The 24,209-nt window shown below is 45.3% G+C and overlaps 1 protein-coding gene across 8 annotated transcripts in view; it reads right to left on the bottom strand.

Annotated features, from left to right (window-relative positions):
- Window positions 1-6,392: 6,392 nt before the first annotated feature.
- Window positions 6,393-24,209, bottom strand: part of LOC117663446 (mitochondrial peptide methionine sulfoxide reductase-like) — a 70,347-nt gene continuing 52,530 nt past the window's right edge. For 7 of the 8 annotated variants that reach the window (XM_087876654.1, XM_087876653.1, XM_087876657.1 and 4 more), the window contains one exon: window positions 6,393-10,550. In XM_087876654.1, the coding sequence (XP_087732780.1) occupies window positions 10,392-10,550 (159 nt within the window). In that variant the 3' untranslated portion in view covers window positions 6,393-10,391. The remainder of the gene's footprint in view (window positions 10,551-24,209) is intronic. The other variant, XM_087876656.1, reaches the window with a different exon arrangement.

Raw genomic sequence — 24,209 nt, 5'->3', positions numbered from 1 at the left:
AAATCCTTCCATTCCCCATTATCCAGTCAGAGCTGAAGAAGCTTCTTGGATGAGAAGCGAAACGTCTTCAAAAGAAAAAATAAGAAAGTCCAGTTGCCTCCTGAAAAAAGCACCTTTGGGATAACCATGATCTCAATGACTGAGAATCTTTACAGACTGTCATCCAGAATGCAAGGGGGGGCTCAAAGCCCCCCTTTTGTAGGATCAAGTCTCTTCTGGGATGCCTAGGATCTACCTTAGCTTTCCATTTTAGGGGTTCTGCGGATGTGAACAGGTGAATGAGTGGCCAAAGCCTTCATTTCAGCCCTTCGAAAAATGACTCATCCCCAAACAATCTAGATCCTGTCCCAATTTTGGAGCGTGGGCCTCAATACACCAACCAAGGCTCAGTGTGATTCTTGAACCAACAAAAGTTACAGATACAGATAGTCCCAGTGGTGGGATTCAGCCGGTTCGCACCACTTCGGGTGAACCGGTTGTTAACTTTCTGAGCAGTTTGGCAAACTGGTTGTTGGAAGAAATCATTAGGGCAGAGAACCGGTTGTTAAATTACTTGAATCCCACCACTGGATAGTCCTCAACTAATGACCACAATTGAGCCCCAAATTTATATGTTGCTAAGTGAGAAATTTGTTAAGCGAGTTTCGCCCAATTTTACAACTTTTTTTTTATTAAAAAAGTTTTTTATTTTATAAACAAACAAACATACAATTCTTAATCAATCATACAGTGTATCATCTGAGTACATCTTTTGTATCTTCTTGTTATTCCTCCAGTATTTATCATATCTTAATTTTATCATTTCATTTATTGTGACATTCCCCCCCAAATTTCTTACATTACTATTAATACATTTATCTATCTTTTTATTTTCTTGCCACAGAATTGTTAAGCAAATCACTGCGGCTGTTAAGTTAGTAACCCAGCTGGTAGGTGAATCTGGTTTCCCCATTGACTTTGCTCATCAGAAGGTCGTAAAAGGGGATCATGTGACCCCGGGACACTGCAACCGTCATAAATGTGAGTCAGTTGTCAAGCGTTTGAATTTTGATCACGTGACCATGGGGATGCTGCAACGGTCATAAGTATGAAAATCATCAGAAATGATTACTTTTTTTCAGTACTGTTCTAACTTTGAACGGTCACTAAATGAATTGTTGTAAGTCGAGGACTACCTGTGTTATGCAAACCATGGGCATTTGGTTTAATTTAATTCATTCTGAAGGGAGACGTGGTGGCTCAGTGGCTAAGACGCTGAGCTTGTCGATGGAAAGGTTGGCAGTTCAGCGGTTCGAATCCCTAGTGCCGCGTAATGGGGTGAGCTCCCGTTCCTTGTCCCAGCTTCTGCCAACCTAGCAGTTCGAAAGCACGTAAAAAATGCAAGTAGAAAAATAGGGACCACCTTTGGTGGGAAGGTAACAGCGTTACGTGTGCCTTTGGCGTTTAGTCATGCCGGTCACATGACCACGGAGATGTCTTTGGACAGTGTTGGCTCTTCGGCTTTGAAACAGAGATGAGCACCGCCCCCTAGAGTCAAGAACGACTAGCACATATGTACCTTTACCTTTAATTCATTCTGGTGAAGCATGCTTGCCCTAGCCTTGATAATTCAAGGACTACCTATAATGTGATTTTTTTTCCTTTTATGTAAATATGCGGCTAAGCCATTGCTGCTATGTGTGGGATCTTTCCTGCTTCTTCTTTTAAGTCAGGGGTGTCAAACTCAAGGCCGGTGGGCGGATCCGGCCCGTGGGGTGCTTAGATCAGGCCCGTGGGGCCAACCTGGAAACAGCAAAGGACTGGCATGTGGTGCCTCTGCCAGCGATAATGGAGCTCAGGAGGGCTGCATGCTGCCCTCTTGAGCTCCGGTTTCACTGGCAGAGGGTTGTAGGAGACCATCATCGCCAAAAATGGAGCTCTCAGGGGCCACGGGCAGCACTCCCAACTCTGTTTTGCTGACAGAGGGTTGCAGGAGACCGTTGCAGCCAAAAACGGATCTCAGGAGCCCATTTTTGCTGGCAGAGCTCTCGGGCCACCACAAGCACCCCCAACACGAGTGAGATTGCCCACCCCAGCCCCCCAAGGTCAAACACAACCCTGATGCAGCCCTCAATGAAATTGAGTTTGACACCCCTGTTCTAAGTCGGATCCTGGATTTCTGCTGTGAAGATCTCTTCCACCAGAATTAATAAACCAAACCAGGGGTGAAATCCAGCAGGTTCTGGAGAACTGGTAGCGTTAATTTTGAGCAGTTCAGAGAACCGATAGCGTTAATTTTGAGTAGTTCGGAGAACCAGCAATTGCCACCTCTGGCTGGCCCCAGAGTGGGGTGGGAATGGGGTTTTTGCAATATCCTTCTCCCAGGAGTGGGGAGGGCATGGGGATTTTGCAGTATCCTTCCCCTGGAGTGGGGAGGGAATGGAGATTTTGCAGTATCCTTCCCCTGCCATGCCCACCAAGCCACACCACACCACACCACGCTTACCAAGCCACGCCCACAGAACCGGTAGTAAAAAAATTTGGATTTCACCACTGAATCAGACACCTGGGAAGCCAAAAGCTGTTTTGTTTGTCAATGCCTTCTTGATTCATGCCATTCCTATGTTAGGATCTACCCTCATACCAGCTTCCAACGTAGTTTCTGTTGTGAATCACCTGGAGTATTAAAGCAGGTATTTCGCTCATCCCAGTGGACTTTGAAAGAAAGGACTCGGCCGTGGCTTTTGTCCAATAATGGTTGCTAGAACTGGAATGTGGGAGATTTATAATCCGATGGCCTTGATCCACACGATAAACTGTTTCACCCATCGCAGCTGGAGTGGCGATGATTAATGGCAGAGAAATGTTGTCCTGCATCAGCACAGAATGTGTTCTGCTTCTAAAGTTAAGCCGCCGTCAAATCACCTTAATTTCTTTTCTCTTTTTTTTCCCCCTCCCCAAACTTTTCTAGGCAAAAAGAAGGATCCTGACTGATTTGCAGCATTCTTTATTCCGCCAGAAATGCCATGTTTTGCACCCACAAGATAAAAGGAATTGGAGACTGATACAGCAGCCTTGGTTGTTACACGGCTGCTTCCCAATTTAGAGGGAATAAAAAAGAAGCAAATTTGGAAACGGCCATTTCAGAAGCCAAAAAGATAAGCAGAGATAATAGAAAGTCAATACTTAGGCTTTCTAACATGTTTCTCTAAAACTGGGAAGGTCATGGTAGGCTCAAGGCTGCCAGCAACTTCCTGGATTGTTGTTGACATGATGATTCAGAGGCTTCTTAAGAGTCAGGGAGGCTACAATCTTTATATCCTGTTTAAAAATAAATAAATAAATAATAATAGAAGAATTCCAGGTCCCTAATTGTTTTTCCTTGCCTTGCTTCCTTCACCAGCAGCTCTCTCATGGGGTGAATGAAATTCACTAGTCTTCATTCAGCTCATCTCCATTCATAGGAACTTCAACCGTTCATGCATTGCTGGAGAAGTGGGGGTGCGGGAGAAAGAATCTTTAAAAGTTTTACGCTCTAGGCCAGAATTTACCAATGTTGGCAACTTTTAAGACTTGTGGACTTTTCAACTCTGGCTGGGGAATTCTGGGAGTTGAAGTCCTTATGTCTTAAAGTTTAGTCAAGTTGGGGAACTCTACTCCAGGCCATTTTATCTTTCGCATCAGGCCTCAGTGGCTAAGACGCTGAGCTTGTCGATCAGAAAGGCTGGCAGTTTGGCGGTTCGAATCCCTACCATAGGTCTCCTGGCTGCGTGAGCAGGGAGTTGGACTAGATCAGGGGTCCCCAACCTTTCGGATCTCAGGGACCACTAAATTCATAATTTTAAATCCCACGGACCACTAATATGATCTGCCTAATGACCGGCTGGGTGGATGTGGCTAGGTGGTCATGTGACTGGGTGGGCATGGTCAACTCGATGTCACTCATGTCGAGGGGTGCCTCGCCGGCTTCTACTTGCCCCTCCCCTCCCAGACACTCCTCGCCTCCCCACCTGGGCTCCTTAGGGCCCCAACAGGAAGCAGCTGTTGGAGCTAAGCAGCCACCACGAGAAAAAGTTGGCAAAACAACTGGCTCAGTTTAAATTGGATCTGACCGAAAAGGAGGCCCAGCAGAAGCACCTCACTGAGGACTACGAGCATAGGCTTTCCAAGCAGAGGGAAGTCCTGCGGGAGTACAAGGCCAGGTAACGGCGCCTGGAGGCTCAGCGGGCTGAGATGGTCAGTCAGTTCCAGGCCATGATGCAGTCTCACTGGAACGAGGCCCTTCGGCTCTTCGCCACCAGCGGCACTTCCCTCCAGCTTTCGCCCAAAGCCCACACCAGGAGGCTGAAGCAGATCCCAAGTCGAAATTTCTACCCCCCTCTGATCCACACAAGATCCCAAAGGGGGAGACTCTGCAGTAATGCAAACATTCATTGCATGTATCCAGCCCAGGGGCCGTAGTTTGAGGACCACTGATTTAGTGCAATATGAAAAATGCAAATGATTTTTCTGCGGACCACCAAAATTTTCTCACGGACCACCAGCGGTTCACAGACCACCAGATGGTGAGCATTGGACTAGATGACCTCCAAGGTCCCTTCCAACTCTGTTACTGTTATTTATTAATTAAATATATTGGGAGTCTGTTGCTCCGTTTTTGATGGATCTACTTGCTTGTTTTCCTCTTTTATCTTTTTTTCCAAACAGTTTGCAAGTTAGGAAAGGCTGTGTATGATCACTAGGCTTCCTTTTTGTAGCTTGGGCAAACAGCTCCCTCAGCTGGCAGTCTGTGGAATATACTATCCCTATATATCAGAAGGAACAATTTCTCCTTCATCCGTGAAGACCAGTTAAATGTCTTATCTTTAAAATCGTTTCGGTGTGCAGTTCCTCCCACTTAAAGATACGATAGACAGCATAGGAAGATCTTTTATAGCAGGTTGGACTCGCTATCGAACTATGGAGTTTTACATGTTTTTCGAAGGCCTCCTAGAGTGTGGTTGATGGGCCAAATCTTATACGAGATAGCCCTCCATCATATTCTCTTTGTACTTGCATTGGAGGCTGCATAACCATGTTCCCATTTGATTTAGGACATCTAATTTGTGGGGTTGGGGGTTTGGGAAGGAGCACACTGGTGGGTCACATAACCAGCCCTTGATGAACCCTGTAAATCAATCCTACACTTGTAGGATTGATGAACCGAAGCTGGCCTACTAGGAAGTCCTACCTGACAATGATGTGGGCCTGCTTGGGAAGCTGGCTGGCCAATCAGTGAGCCAAGTCAGAATAACAGAATAATAAATGTTGGAAAAGACCTTGGAGCAGAGGTGGTATTCAGCCGGTTCGCCCCGAACTGGTAGCAGCAGTTCGCCCCGGCTCCAAGTTGTGCTATTTAGGCACGTTTTCAAGGCCAGGCTTATGTGCAGAAGGTGCGCACGTGAGCAAAGTGCATGCATGGAAGCCCGGGCGCATGCACGGACAGCACATGCAGGGCGAACCAGTGGTAAAGGTAAGTGAAACCCATTCCTGCCTTGGAGGTCTTCTAATCCAATTCCTGGTCAAGCAGGAGACCCTATACCCGTGATGGCAAACCTATTGCATGCGTGCCACAGGTGGCACGCAGCGCCGCCTCTGTGGGCACGTGAGCTGTCACCCCAATTCAGCTCTGCCGTGCATGCGTGCATGCCTCCCGCTGGCCAGCTGTTCGTCGGGTCTCTGCTGCACATGTGCAGTGGGCGGGGCGCATGCAGGGGGGCTGCACCCAGAGTTTTGCTGCATTTTTGGGGGGTGTTGTAGCAGAGTCTGTTTCCATGAGGATTCTCCTGTGATTGCCCTCTCTTTCCGATATGCAAAGGCACTGTGGTTATGGTTGCAAATCTTCCATCAAATGGCTATGCCACACACAACCTTCCTCCTTTCCCAGGGAAGCCCATTGGGGTCTCCTTTCCAACCCACTGAGAAAAGCACATGAACCAAGAGAAGAAGGGCGAAGGGTGCCAGCTAGCTGCCAGTTTTGATGCTCTACCTTGGCCAGCTGGCTGGTTCAAGGGCAGGAAGCTAAGCTGACTTGCCTGCCCAATCATACTGTACAAAAATGCGGTTTATCGTGTAAGCAGTGAGGCGAAACCACCAGCTGTGTAGTAAAGTCCTTCCTACTCCCAAGATACTTTATACTTTTGCAAATATTTGAGTTTCCCCAAAGTGGATGATCCTGTCTCTTGTGGCACCATTTTTTTTCTGATTTTTTTTTAAAGACATAGGATTCCAACTTGGCTGTAGAAAACAGTATATCTCTACTTATTCAAATTAAAACAAAGCAAGTAATTTGATACTGGATATCTATCATGAATAGTGTTTTTAAATTATGTGTTCCGTGTTAATATCAGAGAGATTGTGTTACAATCATGAAATTCAGGCTTGGGAACAAGGCAATTTTATTGTCCTAACACGAAGTACAGGAATTGGATAAAATATAGAGAGAGTAATTGACAGGTGTCCAGATCCCAAAACCAAGAAAAACATGTTGAGGTTTTTCTAAGCATTTTCCTTTACGGTTCTTCACTTATTGGCAGAAACCTTGCCAAATTGAAGCAGCTATTAAATATACTCTGAGAACACCTACAAAGGAGCTGTTTTACTCTCTTTCTCCCACACATCTGAATTGTGTTGTCTTTTGCTGCTCTGGAATGCAGCCCCTCCCTCCTGGGAATCCAGAGCACATTCCACCACACCAAGGCTCTGCATCTCTTCAAAGCAGAGGTGGGCAAGTCATTTTCCCAAGGGGCCACGTGAAAAACTGGGACTGTGTGAAGGGCCGAACCAGTCAGGCTGTGAAGGTGTGTAGGCATGCGTGCACCTATGTACATGACATTAGTTTTGAAGGCAATTGCTTTCAAAATAAAAGCAATCCACGCAGGCTGGATAGGGACAGCCAGAGGGCTGAATGTGGCTTGAGGGCTATAAAATGACCAGGTTCTGCTTTAAAACGATGCTTAACTTCCAAATTCAACTTCACCAGAATGGTACTGTTTTGAAGCAGTTTTGTGAAATGATGTGGTTTCCTGCACTGAAAGGAAAGAAAGGACTTTGTGCAAAATATGTTTCTGCCTAACAGATGAAGTACAGTATAGAACAGGTGCTTTGCATGGAGAGCATCATCTCTGTACTAGGTGGTGGTATCCATTACTGGCACGATGTGAAGAGGCAAATGGCATGTTCTTTCCACCAGAGTAATAATTTCGGGACACAACCTGGTATTCACACTGAAATACGCCTATTTATTTCATTTATTGGTCGCCCAACTCCAATGGATTCCTGTAGACATAGCGGCATCCATGACCATTTATTTATTTATTATTTTTCCTTATTTATTTATTTATTTATTTATTTATTTATTTATTTATTTATTTGTTTATTTATTTATTATTCCTTATTGGCCAAGTGTGATTGGACACACAAGGAACTTGTCTTTGGTGCATAAGCTCTCAGTGTACATAAAAAATACATTCATTAAGAATAAGAGAGCTAATCAGAAGTTCCTAGCTGTGGAATAGGCTATATGGCCTTGATGGTGAACCTATGGCACGGGTGGGCACGCGCATCATCGCCAGCTGCTCTTCTGGTTTCCGATGCGCACATGTGCGCCAGCCAGCTGGTCTTTGCAGGTGCTGGAGCACCAGAAAACGGCCCAAAAACTGGCCAAAAACAGCCAAAAAACAGGCCCTTTTTTGGGCCATTTTCAGGCCAAAAACAGCCTCAAAACAGCCCAAAAAATATCCAAAAACCAGGCATGCACGCACCAGGCAGCTGGTCTTCGGGCTTCCAGCGCTCTGGCGTGCACACCAGTGGTAGGTTGCTACCGGTTCTCTCCATATCGGGTGAACTGGTAGTGGCGGCAGCCCACCCGCCTGGACGTCTCTGTGCATGCGCAGAAGCATCACAAGCGCGAGCACGCATGCACCCACGAGCAAACTGGTAGCAAATGAAATTGAAACCCAACTGGTATGCACATGCACACACATGCATGCACATTCTGGTTTGGGCACTCAGTGGTGCAAAGGATCGCCATCACTGCTATTATATGGCTTGGTCTGCTGGCTAGAAAGAATGAGTATTCTCCAGAAATGTGGGCCAACACCCAGAATTCTTAGCATTGGCATGGCTGACTAGGAAATTTCAGACAGTTGGAGGGTACCCCAACTTTATAAGGCACTTTAGAAGAGAGAGACATGGCATTCTGTGGAGTGGACAGGAGTGTTCTGTAGCTTGAATAAAACACCAGAATAAGCATCCAAAATTTGCCAGGGGGGCAGTTAGGCACTTTGTGGGAATTTTGGCCAAATGGCTTACAGAATAGCAATAGCACTTAGACTTATATACCGCTTCACAGTGCTTTACGACCCTCTCTAAGTGGTTTATAGAGTCAGCCTATAGCCCCAACAATCTGGGTCCTCATTTTACCCACCTCGGAAGGAATGAAGGCTGAGTCAGCCTTGAGTCAGTCAGGATCGAACTCCTGGCAGTGAGCTGAACTAGCCTGCAATACTGCATTTTAACCACCATGCCACCATGGCTCCACCGAAGGAAGGCTTTCCTCCAGACAGAGAATGGCCAATTCTTTATAATTGCCAGTTGTCTGAAAGAATTGCCCCTTGCGGGACACAAAACTTCTCATTTCCTGAAAGGCAAGCGAATACAACTAAAAGAGGAAAATGACATTTGAATGCATTTTGTAAAAATAAAAATAAAAATGAAGAGAGATGGGGAAATTGTCCCACTCCAAAAGGGGTGCTTTCAGATCTGTTCAGCTCATAAGCACTGTGTAGAGGAATTTAGTATCAAAAGATCCGTTGGGCCAAGGTAGATTCAGGATAGCGTGAAAGCTGGATTTTCACTACAAGCGCCAGATATAGAATCCTTCACGAGATCAAAAGAGCAAAGTTCTTGTCTGCAGAGTTTTCTTTCTCTAAGCTCCAAAGAGAGGGCAAGAAAGGGAAGTGGGTTTGCACCAATACAGTAGTCCTCGACTTACAACCATTTGTTTAGTGACCAGTTAAAATTACAAAGGCGCTGAAAAGGTGACTTATAATTAGTATTTGTATTTACAACTCTTGCAGCATCCCTATGGTCATGAGATCAAAAGCTTGGCAACTGACAGGTATACAGTAGTGGCCAAAATTGTGGAAACCTTTTGGGAAAAGTGTATTTTTGAGGTTTGATGGTTAAGAACACCACTTTTTTTTTTTTTTTTTTTGGAGTTTCAAGATAATCATATTCCACTGCTGAAATGGCCTGGGAATAGCCCAGAGTCCTTAACCCAATTGAAAATCTATGAAACCTGTTACAACTTGTTAGTCAGAAGCGACCCAGCAATAAAACCCAGTTAATAGAAGCAATCGTTCAATCTTGGTTTCACATTATAACAGCTGCAGAACTAAAAGACTTGGTTCACTCCATGGGAAGACGTTGCTAAAGGTTACCCAACTAAGTATTAACTGACTTGGTGATAATTTTTGTATATCTCATTTTTTCTACGGTGATAATTTTTGTATAGCTTGTTTTTTCGACGTGTTTCACTTTTCTTCTTTATACTGTAACTGCTATTCTAATAGCAAATCCTTCATAAAAGTTAATGCATTGCATTCTTGATTAAATTATCTTTCCATTGATATATAATTTTATGGTACTACTCCCCCCAAAAATATGGTGTTATTAGCTAGTTTTAGAAAATACACTTTTCCCAAAAGGTTTCCACAATTTTGGCCACTATTGTATAATAAGATGGTTGCAGCGTCCCAGGGTGTGTGATGGGACCTTCCCATCCAGCTTCCAACAAACTAAGTTAATAGTACTGGTAGAAGCTGGATTCTCTTAACGATTCAGTTAATTGCAGCGTTTTGCTTAACAACCACAGCAAAAGATTGTAAAATCAGGCATGATTCACTTAGCAACCGCCTTGCTTAACCAATGGATATTCTGCTCCCCAGTGTGTTTGTAAGCTGAGGACAACCTGTGCTGGATAACCAAATTCACTGCAAAGATGGAGGAGTCAGAGCTGGCTCCATCAGCTTTCTTGGGGATGGTAGAGAAATGAGGAAAGGGATAAATGCATAATGTGTATTTATCAGCGCCTTGCCAGGCGATCCCAAACATCTGCGGTTGGATGGAAATTATATCTATCACTCCCACACAAAGCATTAACATTCGCAGCAAATTCGTCCAGCAGGCTGCCCATTTTTACCCTGATCCCCAAACCTTAGCGGGTCCTACAAGACACAAAAGAAAGGAACAAAGGCCCCCGTTGCTAAATCACAGTTGAATTACGAAGATGCTAGGCCGCCGGTTGCCATGGTAACCGTTCAAGGGTTATGATTACCGTGGCTCCCAAGGATACTCCCATTGGGGAACTCTCATTTGCCTACGGGGCAGGCCACACCAGTGCCTTGCAGGCCGCAAAAACCATCCGGGTTTTTGTGCAGATATTGCTGGTGGTAATCTTCGGCGTAGTAGAATTCACCGGCTGGCTGAATCTCAGTCGTTATTGGTCCCAGTTGCTTCTTAGCCAACTCCTGCCAAAGAGGAGACAGAAATGCATTTCAAGGAAAGAACAGTCTGAAATCTTGTCTCCCTGCAAGGTCATGAAAGGAACGATCAACTACCGTACTTTTCAGAATATAAGATGCACTTTTTCCCACCCTAAAAGAGGGTGGAAATGTTGGTGTGTCTTATACACCAAATACAGCCATTTTTGGCCTCCTGAAACCCCGCCCCACGGGTCTCGTTTTCGTCAAAAAACAGGCCCGTTTTTTTAAAAAAAAATTTTTTTAATTTGATTTATATGCCGCCCTTCTCCGGAGACTCAGGGCGGCTTACAATGCGTTAAGCAATAGCCTTCATTCTTTTTGTATGTTTTTATACAAAGTCAGCTTATTGCCCCCACAAACTGGGTCCTCATTTCACCTACCTTAGAAAGGATGGAAGGCTGAGTCAACCTTGAGCCTTGGAGAGATTCGAACCAGCAGAAATTGCAGGCAGCTGTGTTAATTACAGGGTGCACTGCCTGTTTTCGCAAAAACAGGGCCTGCAGAGTGCTCCTGGGGCCCGGGGAGGGCAAAATCTTTTTTTTCTTGTTTATCTCTTTGAAATCTTGGTGTGTCTTATACTCCAGTGCATCTTATAGTCCGAAAAATACGGTATGTTTAAGTTTTTTACTTCTAGGTTACAAATACAAGAAAATATTTATAGCTCAGGATTGAAAGGAAGGATCCTTAGCGCTCTCTGCATTTAAATATTTTCTTGCAGACGTTTCATTACCAAATTAGGTAATGTCATCCGTGCTAGCACGGATGATATGACCCTATTTTGGATAATGAAACATCTGCAAGAAAACAACCAAACTCAGAGAGCACTAAGGGCCCTTTTGTAGCTTATCTTCAACTCACCATCCTCTCTGCTTGCCAAATGTGGATTCTAGATAAGAGCCTTGGCATCCTAGACTCCTTTTATGACACCGAGACAAGGAAGATCATTTAATTTACGTTTTATTTGAAATATTTCCATTTAAAAGGATTCTTTTATTGATCTCACAAGTGAGAGAACCTGGAAAAAAAATGGCTTACGTTTACTTTTAAGAGTTAGCACAACGAAGAACTTCAAAGTTCTCCCTCTTCCTTGCAATATCCAATTCATGTTGGAATTTCAGTCTTGGGGAAGAGAACTAATGTTTTTAAGAAGAGCCGGCACTCATAAAGAGAAAACAAGTTTCTGGTCCTTGTGGCACTGAATATTGACTAGGAAAAATGTGAGCTGCAATCAAAAGTATTGTAGGGCAGGAAGGATTTTCACAGTGCTTGGGGGAATGGAGTGGCTGTGCTCTAGAATTCTGGGAGTTGAAATCCACAAGTCATAAAAGGTATGTTTTAATAGTTTTTAAGGCATCTTTCTGACTTGAAACATGGCAAGGTGACTGTCCAGAAGGGTTGCCGTGGCTGATGTGGCCACTTGAGGGCCCCCAAGATCCCTGCCTATTTACAGAGTTCCTTCATCCAATAAGATGCATTCATTCAGAGTTCAGAAGGATAAAGGGAAAAAAAAGATAAGAATGGGGTGGGTAGCATAATGGAACACTGTTAATTGTTGCTGATATGTTTCTGATTTTTACCAGCAATACCAACCCTTCAAAAATCTGCAGTCCATGCATCTGGATGTTCACATCATCTCCTTTTAATGTGACCTACCATACTCTACAGGTAGTCCTCAGATTATGACAATTGAGTCCAAAATTGATATTGCTAAGATAGACAGTTGTTAAGTGAGCTTTGCTCCATTTCACAATTTTCCTTGCCACAGTTGTTAAGTGAATCGCTGCTCTTGTCAAATCAGTAACACGGTTGTTAAGGGAATCTGGCTTCCCCATTGACTTCATTGGTTAGAAGGTTGCAAAAGGGGGAATCACGTGATGATCCCCAAGACACTGCAACTGTCATAAATATGAACTGATGGCCAAGCATCCGAAGTTTGCTCACATGACCACGGGGATACTGCCAATGGTTGTAAATGTGAAAAATGATCATCATTCACTTTCTTCGGGGCCGTTGTAACCTCAGAAAGATACTTCCAAACAAGGCTTTTATCTTGCAATCTCCAAGAATCACCTTGCAATCTCCAAGGATTTTAAGAAGGGCAGATATAACTTTCTATTGACATGATTGCAGTGTTCCAATATCTGCGGGGCTGCCACAAGGAAGAGGGAGTCAAGCTATTCTCCAAAGCACCTGAGGGCAGGACAAGAAGCAATGGGTGGAAACTAATCAAGGAGAGAAGTAATTTAGAACTAAGGAGAAATTTCCTCACTGTGAGAACAATTAATCAGTGGAACGACTTGCCTCCAGAAGTTGTGAATGCTCCAACACTGGAAGTTTTTAAGAAGAGATTGGACAGACATTTGTCTGAAATGGTACAGGGTTTCCTGCCTGAGCAGGTGGTTGGTCTAGAAGACTTCCACAGTCCCTTCCAACTCTGTTATTCTGTTAAGTGGCTTTTCCCTGGTCTATTTATAGGTCATAAGCCACTTTTTTCAGTGCCATTGTAACTTTGAACAGTGACTAAATGAGCTGTTGTAAATCAATGACTACCTGTATCTTGCCAATGTCTATGCGGCTAGGGAAGATGGAAATTGAGGTCTAAAATATCCGGAAGCATTACGTTTTTATAGCACCTGAAGGCAGGACAAGAAGCAACGGATGGAAACTAATCAAGGAGAGAAGCAACCTAGAACTAAGGAGAAATTTCCTGACAGTTGGAACAATTAATCAATGGAATGACTTGCCTCCAGAAGCTGTGAATGCTCCAACACTGGAAGTTTTTAAGAAGAGATTAAATAACCATTTATCTGAAATGGTGTATGGTTTCCTGCCTAAGCAGGGGGTTGGACTAGAGGACCTCCAAGGTCCCTTCCAACTCTGTTATTCTGTTTAAGCAGTTCCACAAGGCTTCCTCCACCGTTTCTCTAAAGTTTCACCACCTTGGCAATCTGAAGATGTATGGACTTCAATTCTCAGGATTCCCCAATCATTTTCAGGAGAGAAATACACCAAAACTGTCATGTAAAATAGACTTCACATCTTTTTCCTTTGGGCTCTTAATCCTATTCTGTATTGATGTTTTCCCATCTTCACTTGAGAACTGTTGTGTGGGAGAAGAAGAGCCTATTACTCGGGCAACGGCAAACCATTTTTTCATTACAGCCCATGAACGAAACGCTAGGAGACTTAGATGAACATTGGCAGCTAAGTCTCCTGTTAGCCCTTCAAGGAGGTCTTGACTGAGGAGCACAACTGGGAATGTTGGGCTCTTTATTGCAAGGTTACATAAACAGAATCTTGCAAGACTGAACGTATTTCTCCCCTCCTTTCCTTGTACTCTCCAGAAAACTAAGGAAATGTTTTCTCCACCCTCCCTCCTTCTGTGAGCTGAGATTATCTTTTACACACCTGTTGTCCAGTCTGCAGCTCCCATGTCTCCCAAGGTCATTTCCCCAGACCATTAAATCCATCTCTTAAATGCATGGCTTCCCTGGGTCTCCCCTGGACTGGGACAGAAGGCAAATACTATTTCTCTCCATCCATCAAAGGTCTAGAACAGGGGTCCCCAACCCCTGGTCCGTGGTATGCCAGAAACTGGGCTGCACAAACAAGCGAAGCCCAAGCATAGTTCTACTACTACTACAATAGTAGCAACTGTGAGAGGGATCTTGGAGTCCTAGTGGACAACCATTTAAATATGAGCCAGCAGTGTGCAGCAGCTGCCAAAAAAGCCAACCCAGTTCTAGGCTGCATAAAGAACTGGCGGGATTTCGCGCAACGCTCGCGTAAGGGAGCGGGACTTAAGGATTCTTCGTGCAAAACAGGAGCGCCGCTTGCAAACTTTTGCAGAAGATCCTGCGCAGGGTTAATAGCGTGCGCTCTCCACGATCGAACTCTTTCCATTTAAAATTCATGGTGGGGAGGAGGGCGCCCTAATAGATCGCTGTGGGTTAATCTAAAGGGAGATGAGCTGTTCAAAAATGTGAAAAGTAAAAGTAAAATCGAGGCAAGGATAGGATTCAAATTGAAAAACATTCCGTGGTAAAAAAAGTAAGGTTCTACATTTAGGCAAATGCACAGGTACAGTATATGAAGTGGTACTTTGCTCAAAAGCAGTAACTGAGAGGGATCTTGGAGTCCTAGTGGGCATATGAGCCAGCCGTGTGCTGCAGCTGCCAAAAAAGCCAACACAGTTCTAGGCTGCATAAAGAGAGAGATAGACTCAAGATAGTGTGAAGTGTTAATACCATTTTATAATGCCTTGGTAAGGCCACACTTGGAATATTGCATACAGTTTTGGTTGCCACGATGTAAAAAAGATGTGGAGACTCTAGAAAGAGTACAGAGAAGAGCAACAAAGATGATTTGGAGACTGGAGGCTAAAACATATGAATAATGGTTGCAGGAACTGGGTATGTCTAGTTTAATGAAAAGAAGGATTAGGGGTGACATGATAGCAGTCTTCCAATATCTCAGGGGTGCCACAAAGAAGAGGGAGTTGAGCTATTCTCCAAAGCTCCTGAGGGTAGAACAAGAAGCAATGGGTGGAAACTAATCAAGGAGAGAAGCAACCTAGAACTAAGGAGGAATTTCCTGACAGTGAGAACAATTGATCATTGGAACGACTTGCCTCCAGAAGTTGTGAATGCTCCAACACTGGAAGTTCTTAAGAAGATGTTGGATAACCATTTGTCTGAAGTGATGTAGGGCTTCCTGCCTAAGCAGGGGGTTGGACTAGAGGAACTCCAAGGTTCCTTCCAACTTTGTTATTCTATTCTATTCTATTCTATTCTATTCTATTCTATTCTGTTCTGTTCTGTTCTGTTCTGTTCTGTTCTGTTCTGTTCTGTTCTGTTCTGCCCTGCCCTGCCCTGCCCCGCCCCGCCCTGCCTCGCTCCGCTCCGCTCCACTCCACTCCACTCCACTCCACTCCACTCCATTCCATCCGCGGGATGCAGGCAGCACATGAAACCATGCCCTCTCTGATCCGCGGAAAAGTCTCTCTCCATGGAATCAGTCCCTGATGCCCAAAAGGTTGGGGGCCGCTGGTCTAAAAAGGGGCCACCACAAAAATGCCATCCAGTGTCTCTGTTTCCATAGGATGAGTTTAGCAGAGACTGGTGGGGCCCACCCACCTCCTTCTCCCTTTGTCATCTGCCCCTACCAGGTGGAAATGATTTTATCTCCTCTCTTGAGGAACAGTGGGGAGGCAAAGGCAGAAAGAGGGACTAAATAGTGGGGAAGCAGAGGTAGAAAGAGGGGATGATTTACAATCATCCTGTCAACCCTGAAGCTGACCTGGCTGGGGCCGTTTTCTTTTCTGTAGCTTTTTCTATAGGCGTTTTCTTCACATGGCTTCAGGCTTGACACAGCCTGGAGCTGAGGGGGGTGTAGAGATAGTTGGGATTTTGAAGCAACACAAAACAGTTCTCTTATGAGCCAAGGACATTCCAACTGCTGGCTGGCCAGAGGAGGAGGAGAAAAGTAACCAGGCAACCAGCCAGCACCCAGATTGGACAATGTGACTCATTGTTTGGGAGAACATGAAACTTTCACTTTTTAAGGGGGTGGAAAGCACAGGAACTCTCAGAGTTGGTTTTCCACCGGTCTGTGCCAAGATGATATCTCCAAACGAAACCATTCTTTGAGGAGTCAACCTGCCTCAGGGGTTCTGTTTGCAATGGCTGTATTACTTGGAACGCTGGCACATCCATTTGGCAACCATTCCAAGTTATAACAGCACTGGGGGAAAAAAGGTGATATACGACCAGTATTTACACTTAATACCACTGCAGCATCCCCACAGTCATGTGATCAGAACTGGGGTGCTTGGCAACCAGCATGCATTTACGACAATTGCAGCAATCATCCCAGGGTCATGTGATCGCCATGGGCAACCTTCCCAGCTGGCTTCCATCAAGCAAGGTGTCAGGGTTCCAAGTAGCAGACCCAACGCACTCAAAACTCCGAGGCCTAGGAGTTCCTCAAAGTACAGATTTATTAGGATTTATGTCATATTGGCACATCTGGGGAAAACCCGACTCTAAAAGTCCCACGGTTTTCCCCCCACAATCCCCATGTCCATCACATGGTCCATTCTGGCCACAGACCCAACTCCAGTTGGATTCAATCCACGCCTCCCTAACACCTGGTGAGAACGTCTGTCCTCCATCTTCTCTGAGTCTTTGCGCTGCCCAGTGTTGGGCGATGCTTGGGGCTCAGGACCCCGGGCAGCACGCCGAAACTCGGGAGAGCTGCTTTAGTTTGAATGGGGATTTGGGTTAATGTCAGGGTTCCAAGTAATACCCCCCAAGGAAAGCAAGCTCCAAGGCTTGAAGTTCCTCAGAACTAATTTTTATTAGAGATGTCATATTGGCACATCTGGGAAAACCCGAATTGGAGAGCTTCCGGGTTTTCTTCACTCAAAAGAAAGTTCAAGTCCTTGCCCTTCACCCACAATCACATGAACCGATCAGGTACCCTCCGGAACAGAAGATACCTCCTCATTCTTCTCAGCACAGCTGCAGGGCACAACGGCCTTGACTTTCTAAAAGAATTTTATTTTGACTACATATCCTCTTCACTGTATGCAATGCACCCCTCTGATTTTCCCACGGTAGAATTTGTGGCAGGCCAGAAGCCTGAAGGCTCAAAGGTAGAAAGGTAGAAAGATGGCTCCCAGGTCTGACAACATCCTTGGTTCCCAGGAGAAAGAATTTTATTTTGGCTACTGGTCCCCAGCTATCTCTATTCCCCCCTCCCGTTCCCACAGCTCCAAGCAGTGTAGCTGTGGCAGCCCTGAAGATGCTCCAGAAATGGCTTCAGGGTTGAAACAAAATCAATGAGGAATGCTGGATTTGCTGAACAATTGCAGTGATTCGCTTAACCACCAGGCCAAAAAAAAGGGGGGTGGGGGTGGGAGTGGGTGGGGAAATTTTATCAGGGGGGCTTTTTATCAGGTTCGCCTGATCTGCCAATTGTGGCCCTTTTTGGACCGGGATGACTTGTGCACGGTCACTCCCACCCTTGTCACCTCCCGGCTGGACTACTGTAATACTCTCTACATGGGGCTCCCCTTGAAGAGCACTCGGAAGCTCCAACTGGTCCAGAATGCGGCCGCGCGGGTGGTTATGGGCGCGACTCGTTGCGCCCACATGACACCTCTCCTGCGCGAGCTGCACTGGCTCCCAGTGGTCTTCCGGGTGCGATTCAAGGTGTTGGTTACCACCTTTAAAGCGCTCCATGACTTAGGACCTGGGTACCTTCGAGACCGACTTCTGCCACCAACAGCCTCCCACCGGCCAATTCACTCCCACAGAGAGGGTCTCCTCAGGGTGCCATCGGCCAAGTTATGTCGGCTGGCGACACCCAGGGGAAGGGCCTTCTCTGTGGGAGCCCCAGCCCTGTGGAACGAACTGCCCCCGGAAATACGCAAGATCTCCGACCTCCGTGTGTTTCGCTGTGCCCTTAAGACCCTGCTGTTCCGCCAGGCAGGGCTATCTATGTAAATGGTTTTAAATTGGGTGTTTTAAATTTTGGGTTTTAAATTCGGGCCGAAATTGTTTAATACTTTTAACTATTTTAAAACTGTTGTTTGTACCTTGTGTTTTTAATTGGCTGTACACCACCCCGAGTCCTTCGGGAGAAGGGCGGTATATAAATTAAATTATCAATCAATCAATCAATCAATCAATCAATAAAATTGGGCATGACTCACTTAACAACTGCCTTGCTTAGCTGTGGAAATCCTGGTACCAACTGTGGTTCATTTGAGGACTACCTGTCGACCGATTGGGGAAGAGGGAGGCCTTGGGAGATGGTGGAGTGGGGAGATGGAGAAGAAATGCAGCTCAATTTTTCAACCATGCAATTAATGGACCTGCCCACTTCAAAGGAAATCGTGGATAGCTCAGGAGGCTTTTTGGCCGAGGGAAGCTGGATTGTTTATGTCAGGGGAAAGGAAGTCGGAGAAGGAAGCGTGTGGCTCTCCAGGGCTAAGTACAATGAGGCTTATCGCAGGCAGAGTTAATTCGCATGCAGGCTGGATGATGTGTGCAAGAGAGCCGATAAGACAACATGGTTAATTAACTGGAACCCAGCTGAGCCTGGCGTCAGCAGAGATGCTGCGGCAGGAAAAGAGCAGTGGAAGTCAGCTTTGCATTGGGAGAGAGGGAGAGAAAGAAGAAAGAAAAGAAAGAATGGAAGAAAAGAAAGAAAGAGAAAGAAAGAAAGAAAGAAAGAAGGAAGGAAGGAAGGAAGGAAAGAAAGAAAGAAAAAGCAAGAAAGAAGGAAGGAAAAATAAAAATAAAGAATGGATGGAGGGAAGGAAAGAAAGAAAGAAAGAAAGAAAAAGAAAGAAGGAAGGAAGGAAGGAAGGAAGGAAGGAAGGAAGGAACAAAAGAAAGAAAGAATGGATGGATGGATGGATGGAAGGAAGGAAGGAAGGAAAAAAAGAAAAATAAAGAAAGAAGGGAGGGAGGGAGGGAGGGAGGGAGGAAGGAAGGAAGGAAGGAAGGAAGGAAGGAAGGAAGGAAGGAAGGAAGGAAGGAAGGAAGGAAGGGGACTTGCTGGGGCTTCTAACAGAGAGTGAAGGGCTGCATTCACACAACATCCTTCTCCTGCTTCTTAAACGATCTGAGAAATTTTGCAAGGATCAAAGCGGCACTTCCAGGAATGTTCACTGGTTCTAATTCAAGAGGAACAGATGATATCGAAATCATGATCAGAAAGTATCAGGGTTAGCTCTCACAAACATTTCCTCCAAATTAAGTCAAGCAGGCGATCTGAAGCTTCAATATCTTCAGGTCAACCGAGTGTTTGTGTCTGTGGGGGGAAGACGAGCTGGAAGCTGAGACAACAGAGATGGAGGGGGCGGCTTCATTGACTATGGAGGAAAATGGGGAAGAGCAGAGCCAGTCAGGCCAAGGCCTCTCAGGTTAGAACAGCTTGTAGACAGGGAGGAACAGGGGCAGGATGAACATGAGAGACAGAGCTCAGGCGATGAGCAAGGACCACCCCCTCCTGATCCGAAAGCACAGAGAGTGGAGAGAAGGCGAGAACAGCGCAGACTGAGCAGGCTACTCGGGAGACAGAGGCTTCAGACTTCAGATCCCAGGAATGCAAATTGGAAATAAGGGCCCTTGCCTTAACTTTTGAACACTGAGCACCATTGGTGTTTGGAAATAATGCTTTGGTTTTAGTCTTCTTCCAATCCAATCCAGATGGATCTGGACAAACAGGAGGTCTGTCTCCCTTGGAGTGATCAATAAATGCTAAGATATTTCTTTCTGCCGCATCCCGAGGATGGGATGAGCAAAGCTCTAGGGGCCTCTGCAGGGAGCAAGGAGCAGAGACCAAGTGCTTGGTATTTAAGCCATACTGAGGAACAGAATATATAAATAACAGATTGCTCCTAGAGGCAGCATGCTGTCTTCCTGTCCTCTGGGATGTGGAAGGGAGCTATCGATTTCCCCACCCCCTCCCTGGTGGGGAATATCTTAGCATGTTTAATGGCCACTAGAAGTAAACCTGTCAGAGAAGAATGATGTGATCTGTCTGTCAAAATCTCCCAAACAGCCAGAGTCTCTGATCTCAGTTATGATGTCCCATCATGAACATCCCTTCTCCTTCCCCCTCCCCTCCCCTAATGGACAGCAATATTCTGGGTCACAGGTACATTCATGCCATGCAGATGCTTATAATTTCATTGGCAGAAGCAACAGGGAAACTGCATGAAAAAACAGCTATGACTCTCACAGGCTTATAACTTATTATCAGTGAGGGCTGATAATCCTAGGATCATGAAAGCATTTTGTTAGAAATGGCTACTATGCTGAGGGACTTGAATATCTGTCTGTCTGTCTGTCCGTCCATCCGTCCATCCATCATCCTATCTCTATCTATCTATCTATCTATCTATCTATCTATCTATCTATCTATCTATCTATCTATCTATCTATCATCTGATTTATATGCCAGCCCATCTCACAATTCAAGGTAACCGTGAGTGACTTACAGTGTGAATATTCACAAGATGGTTGCCATGTTGGATTAAGGTTCATTGCCAACACTATTCTTTCAAAGACAAACTGGTACCCTACATGAAGAGATGGGCTACAGCATCCAACATCCACAGTCTCCAGTTGATTGGGCTACACAACCCATCATTCACTGACATCAATGAATTTGGCTGTGGAGTCACTCTCAAGGAAGCTTAGGAAAGGCTGCTGAGGGGCAGGAAATGGAGAGGTGTGAGGGAGGATGTTAATTTGGTACTTTATTAGACAATACAACCAATGTACAAATCAAATAATAGATAGCCCGAAGCAGTGCAAGCAGGAGCATTGCTGAACACCTGGTAAATCTCACATTCTGACATTGCAAAATCAAAAAACTGATTTGTGCATTATCTGATTTTCCAAACAGATACTAAAACCTCATGCTTATATGATGCAGCTGAAGAAACAGAGTCCTACTCCACAACATGGCAGCGCTCCATGGCATAGAACCAGGATATCTACGGGACCGCCTTCTGCCACCAACAGCCTCCCACCGACCAGTTCGCTCCCACAGGGAGGGACTCCTCAGGGTACCGTCGGCCAAGTTATGTCGGCTGGCGACACCCAGGAGGAGAGCCTTCTCTGTCGGAGCTCCTGCCCTTTGGAATGAATTGCCCCTGGATATTTGTAACATCTCTCACCTCCGGGTCTTTCGCTGTGCCCTCAAGAGCCTACTGTTCCGACAGGCAGGGCTGTCTAACTGAATGATTTTAAATTGAGTTTTAAGTTTGGGTTTTAAAATTTGGCCAATACTATTTAATGATTTTAATTAACTTTAACTATGATATTGTATATTTAAGTTTTAATTCTGTCTGTATACCGCCCCGAGTCCTTCGGGAGAAGGGCGGTATATAAATAAAATTATTATTATTAGTATTATTATTATTATCATCATCATCATCATCATCATCATCATCATCATCATCATCATTATCATCACAAAGAGCCTGGTGGCGCAGCAGACTAATAGCCTGTTATTAACATTCAGCTGCCTGCAATTACTGCAAGTTCGAATCTCACCAGGCTCAAGGTTGACTCAGCCTTCCATCCTTTCTAAGGTAGGTAAATTGAGGACCCAGTTTGTGGGGGCAATAAGCTGACTTTGTATAAATATACAAAAGGATGAAGGCTATTGCTTAACGCATTGTAAGCCGCCCTGAGTCTCCGGAGAAGGGCGGCATATAAATCAAATTTTAAAAAAAATACACAAAAACATTCTCTCTCTTCCTCCAAAGACTAACTTTGTCCCCCAAAAGCATACTAGAGGAACAGTGGCACAGCAGTGGCCATCAGGGAGGTGTTGCCATCAAATGAGGAGCATTCACCAAAAGTTAGACTAGCTGTACAAATTTGATTTAGCTTAGATCTGTGTCCAGAATGAAACTAACTCTTGTCCTCCTAGAAATAACTCTGCCACATCTCTACTTTAATAAGCCTTAGTCTGGTTTTAATTCTATCTTAGCTTGGCCTGATCGAGAATTTCAAGAAAACTAGCTTAAGGACAAATGCTATGAGAGACAAAGCTGGTTTGTTCACAGGTACAGTTCTGTAAGCGTTTTCAGGACCCTGGATAGCTCAGGGCAAATAACCACGACTGAACTAATTCTAAGAACTGTTGTACCAGCACCTGTCCAAGCTCAACCAATATCATCATCATCATCTATTAACGACCCCATAATCCTTTTGCAGGCTGGAGTCTCGGCAAATGAATGGAGCTGAGTGTTTTCTGGCCAGATGCCTTTCCTGTCGCCAATGCAGAGCTATATTTAGCAGATATATTCTCATCATGCCCAGAGTGAGACAAATCTGCCTCTACCTAGGATTGAACTCATTGCCTCCTGATTGTGAGGAGAGAGCTCCACCTCTAGGCCACCGCACCACTCAAGCTCAACCGGTAATGTTTTTTTTTTTTTTTTTTTTTTTAATTTGATTTATATGCCGCCCTTCTCCGGAGACTCAGGGCGGCTTACAATGCGTTAAGCATTGTTAAATCTAAATTAGATTGTTAAATCTAAAAAGCCAGCAGTTCTTCAATACCACCCTATCTTGCTAGTGTGTTGATTTAAATATCTTTTAATCTTTTCTGCATGGCTGGAAAATTACAGAAACTATGAAAAAATCAGAACCTGAAGAGAAAACTAGAGCCTCAGGCTTGGAAGGCATAGAGAGAGGTGCTAACAGTTTCCCTTGAATAAAGTTAGCCTTTAGTTCCCCAGAGCTTGTGTCTTGGCAATTAAGGGTGAATTACCTGGGGCGCTCCAAATCCTACTGAATACCCAGTTCTAGCAGCCTCAACCAGCAATGCCACCAGTGTGGAACACTGGAAGTTGTAGATCAAATCTCACAGGACCAGTGCAAAATACCAAATGGTCCAGCCTTATGGGTTCTAAAGTATTTGTCAGCACTTCAAGCTGCATTTACTCTTGTGCTGACATAAGAAGGAGAAGTGAAGGTGTTTCACCTACTTATTTTCCCTGGAGATAATATCCCCTAGGAGATGGGATGGGAGGGGGGAAATTCCTTTGAGCTGGAACAGTAGATTAGGGGTAGAATGACTTGGAAGATGGCCAATGAGTGCAGGGGAGTGGGGAACGGAAAGGGAGGGTTTGGGGTCTGGAAGTCAGTGTTGGCTTCGATGGAGCCGGGTTAGAATGTCGTGCTTAATAAATAGGAGTTTTTCTTCAAAGACTTTGTTTGAAATGCAATTTATCTGAGACGACCTCGAAACCTGACAGTATTAATATTGCCAATTGACAAACAGGCCAGAAATGCTACTGCTTTGTAAGCAGGGGTGGGCTCCTGGGTGTTCAGCCAGCTTCGGGTCATCCTCTAGCCAAGAATCGCCAGGGTTTGGTGAACCCCCAAATGCCACGCCTGGCTGGCCACGCCCACCCCACCCCACCCCTCCCCTCCCCAGAGTCTCCACGTTCATCATTCCAGGTAAGTGCAGGGGCCGCGCGGAGGGTCTGGAAGGCCAAATATGGACCTGTTTCTGGCCTCCAGAGGGCCTCCAGACCCCGGGGGAAGCAGTTTTCACCCTTCCGGAGGCTCAAAGAAAGCCTCCGGAGCCTGGGGAGGATGAAAAATGGGCCTCCTGAAAGTTCCAGAAGTCCAGAAACGGGCCTGTTTCCAGCCTCCGGACCCCGGGTGAAACAGTTTTTGCCCTCCCGGAGGCTTGAGGAAAACCTACGGAGCCTGGGGAGGGTGACAAACGCCAGGCCCCAGTGCAGGCGGCTGACTAGGCCACGCCCACCATGGCCACACCCACCCAGCAATGAGGCAGCGAACCCATTGCTAAAGGATCTGCAGCCCACTGCTGTTTGTAAGCATACTTATATCATTTATTTCCCTTGGCAAAATGTTTTTAAGTTGTCCTTAACACTAGATGTTCTCAAGTCATAGCTTTTTTGAATCAGACCACCAATGCTCTAATATAATTTCTTCTTTTATTATTCATGACTATTTCCTCTTTCTTGAATTAACCTCTTGGAGAAGAACTCACCACTCAATTTCTCAAGCATTATAGAGCTCTGTTCCCACTAGAGCAGTTTTTAATCTTCGGACCTGGTGCACACACACGTGGTTT

Source organism: Pantherophis guttatus, chromosome 10 (genome assembly GCF_059756535.1).
Source record: "Pantherophis guttatus breed Tessera chromosome 10, ASM5975653v1, whole genome shotgun sequence".
Lineage (NCBI taxonomy): Eukaryota > Metazoa > Chordata > Lepidosauria > Squamata > Colubridae > Pantherophis > Pantherophis guttatus.
Note: the sequence above shows the minus strand (reverse complement) of the source record. Positions and strands in the feature narration are given on the sequence as shown.